The sequence below is a fragment of the Malurus melanocephalus genome, unplaced genomic scaffold (assembly GCF_030028575.1).
Source record: "Malurus melanocephalus ecotype Western Australia unplaced genomic scaffold, MMel_1.1 scaffold_3505, whole genome shotgun sequence".
Taxonomy (NCBI): Eukaryota; Metazoa; Chordata; class Aves; order Passeriformes; family Maluridae; genus Malurus; species Malurus melanocephalus.
Window position 1 is genome coordinate 3,212 of NW_026626737.1, and position 2,149 is coordinate 5,360.

General features: G+C 47.1%; 1 protein-coding gene across 1 annotated transcript in view; it reads right to left on the reverse strand.

Annotated features, from left to right (window-relative positions):
- The window catches only part of LOC130588145 (erythroid transcription factor-like), a gene marked incomplete at its 5' end in the record, with an annotated part of 2,625 nt that extends 1,118 nt beyond the window's left edge, over positions 1 to 1,507 (reverse strand). The window contains one exon of the mRNA XM_057389105.1: positions 1,321 to 1,507. Within this exon, the coding sequence (XP_057245088.1) occupies positions 1,321 to 1,507 (187 nt within the window). The remainder of the gene's footprint in view (positions 1 to 1,320) is intronic.
- Between the last annotated feature and the right edge of the window lie 642 nt (positions 1,508 to 2,149).

Consider the following 2,149-nt stretch of genomic DNA (forward strand, 5'->3'; position numbering starts at 1 on the left):
TTTGGGCTATTTCGGTGCCGATTTTTGGGATTTTTTGGGGGTTTTTTGTAGGATTTTTTTCAGGATTTTTGGGATTTTGGGTTTTTTTGGGATTTTTGTTATTTCTGTGTCTCACCAGTCATTTTTTGGGGCGGATCAGGGGCCAGTTGTGCCCGTTGAGCCGATGGGTTCGGGTGATTTTGGGGCTGTTTTTTTGTTTTCTATCGGATTTTCTCGGGGTTTTTTTGGGATTTTGGGTTTTTTTAGGATTTTTGGGGTTTTTGTCTCTCCCCAGTCGTTTTTTGGGGCGGATCAGGGGTCGGTTGTGCCCGTTGAGCCACTGCCTTTGGGTGATTTTGGGGCAGATTTGGGCTATTTCGGTGCAGATTTTTGGGATTTTTTTGGGGTTTTTTTGTGGGGTTTTTTCCCGTTATGATTTTTGGGGTGAATTCCGGTATTTTTGGTTCTCACCAGTCGTTTTTTGGGGCGGATCAGGGGTCGGTTGTGCCCGTTCAGGCGGTGGTTTGGGGTGATTTTGGGCTATTTCGGTGCAGATTTTTGGGATTTTTTCGGGGTTTTTTGGTTTTTATGGGATTTTCTCGGGGGGTTTTTTGGGATTTTGGGTTTTTTTAGGATTTTTGGGATTTCTGTCTCTCCCCAGTCGTTTTTTGGGGCGGATGAGGGGCCGGTTGCGCCCGTTGAGCTGCTGGTTTTGGGGCGTTTTGGGGCAGTTTTTTTGTTCTTTATGGGATTTTTTGGGGGGTTTTTTGTGGAATTTTTTCCGTTTTTTTTCCCGTTATGATTTTTGGGGTGAATTCCGGTATTTTTGTGTCTCACCAGTCGTTTTTTGGGGCGGATGAGGGGCCGGTTGTGCCATTGAGCCGCTGGTTTTGGGGCGGGTTTTTTTTGCATTTTTTTTGTTTTTTGTGGGATTTTTTCCGGGTTTTTTCCCGTTATGATTTTTGGGGTGAATTTTGGGGTTTTTGTGTCTCACCAGTCGTTTTTTGGGGCGGATCAGGGGCCGGTTGTGCCCGTTGAGCCGGTGGTTTTGGGGCGTTTTGGGGCAGATTTGGGCTATTTTGGTGCAGATTTTTGGGATTTTCTCAGGGTTTTTTTGGGATTTGGGGTTTTTTTGTTATTTTTGTCTCTCCCCAGTCGTTTTTTGGGGCGGATCAGGGATCGGTTGTGCCCGTTGAGCCGCTGCCTTTGGGTGATTTTGGGGCAGATTTGGGCTATTTCGGTGCAGATTTTTGGGATTTTTTGGGGTTTTTTTGTAGGATTTTTTTCAGGATTTTTGGGATTTTGGGTTTTTTTGGGAATTTTGTTATTTCTGTGTCTCACCAGTCGTTTTTTGGGGCGGATGAGGGGCCGGTTGTGCCCGTTGAGCCGGTGGTAGAGGCCGCAGGCGTTGCACAGGTAATGCCCGGTGCCGTCCCTGCGCCAGAGCGGAGTCGCCGTCGCCCCGCAGTTCACACACTCCCGGGCCTCTGCAACCAGTACGGACCAGTATAGACCAGTATGGACTGGTTCGGACCAGTATGGACCAGTATGGACCGGTATGGACCAGTATGGACCAGTATAAACCAGTATGGACCAGTATGGACCGGTATGGACCAGTATGGACCAGTATGGACCAGTATAAACCAGTATGGACCGGTATGGACCAGTATAAACCAGTATAAACCAGTATAAACCAGTATGGACCAGTATGGACCAGTACAAACCAGTATGGACCAGTATAAACCAGTATGGACCAGTATAAACCAGTATAAACCAGTATGGACCAGTATGGACCAGTATAAACCAGTATGGACCAGTATAAACCAGTATGGACCAGTATAAACCAGTATAAACCAGTATGGACCAGTATAAACCAGTATAAACCAGTATAGACCAGTATGGGCCAGTATAGAACAGTATGGACCAGTATGGACCAGTGTGGACCAGTATGGACCAGTATGGACCGGTATAAACCAGTCTGGACCGGTCCATCCCAGTTACCTCCAAAATCCCTCCCAGTTTGTCCCAGTCCCTCCCAGTCCATTCCAGTATCCCCAATCCCCATGTTCCCCATTTTTTCCCATTTTCCCCCATTTTCCCCCCCATTTTTCCCCATTTTTCCCTATTTCCCCAATTTCCCCCCTTTTTTCCATTTTCCCCCATTCTTCCC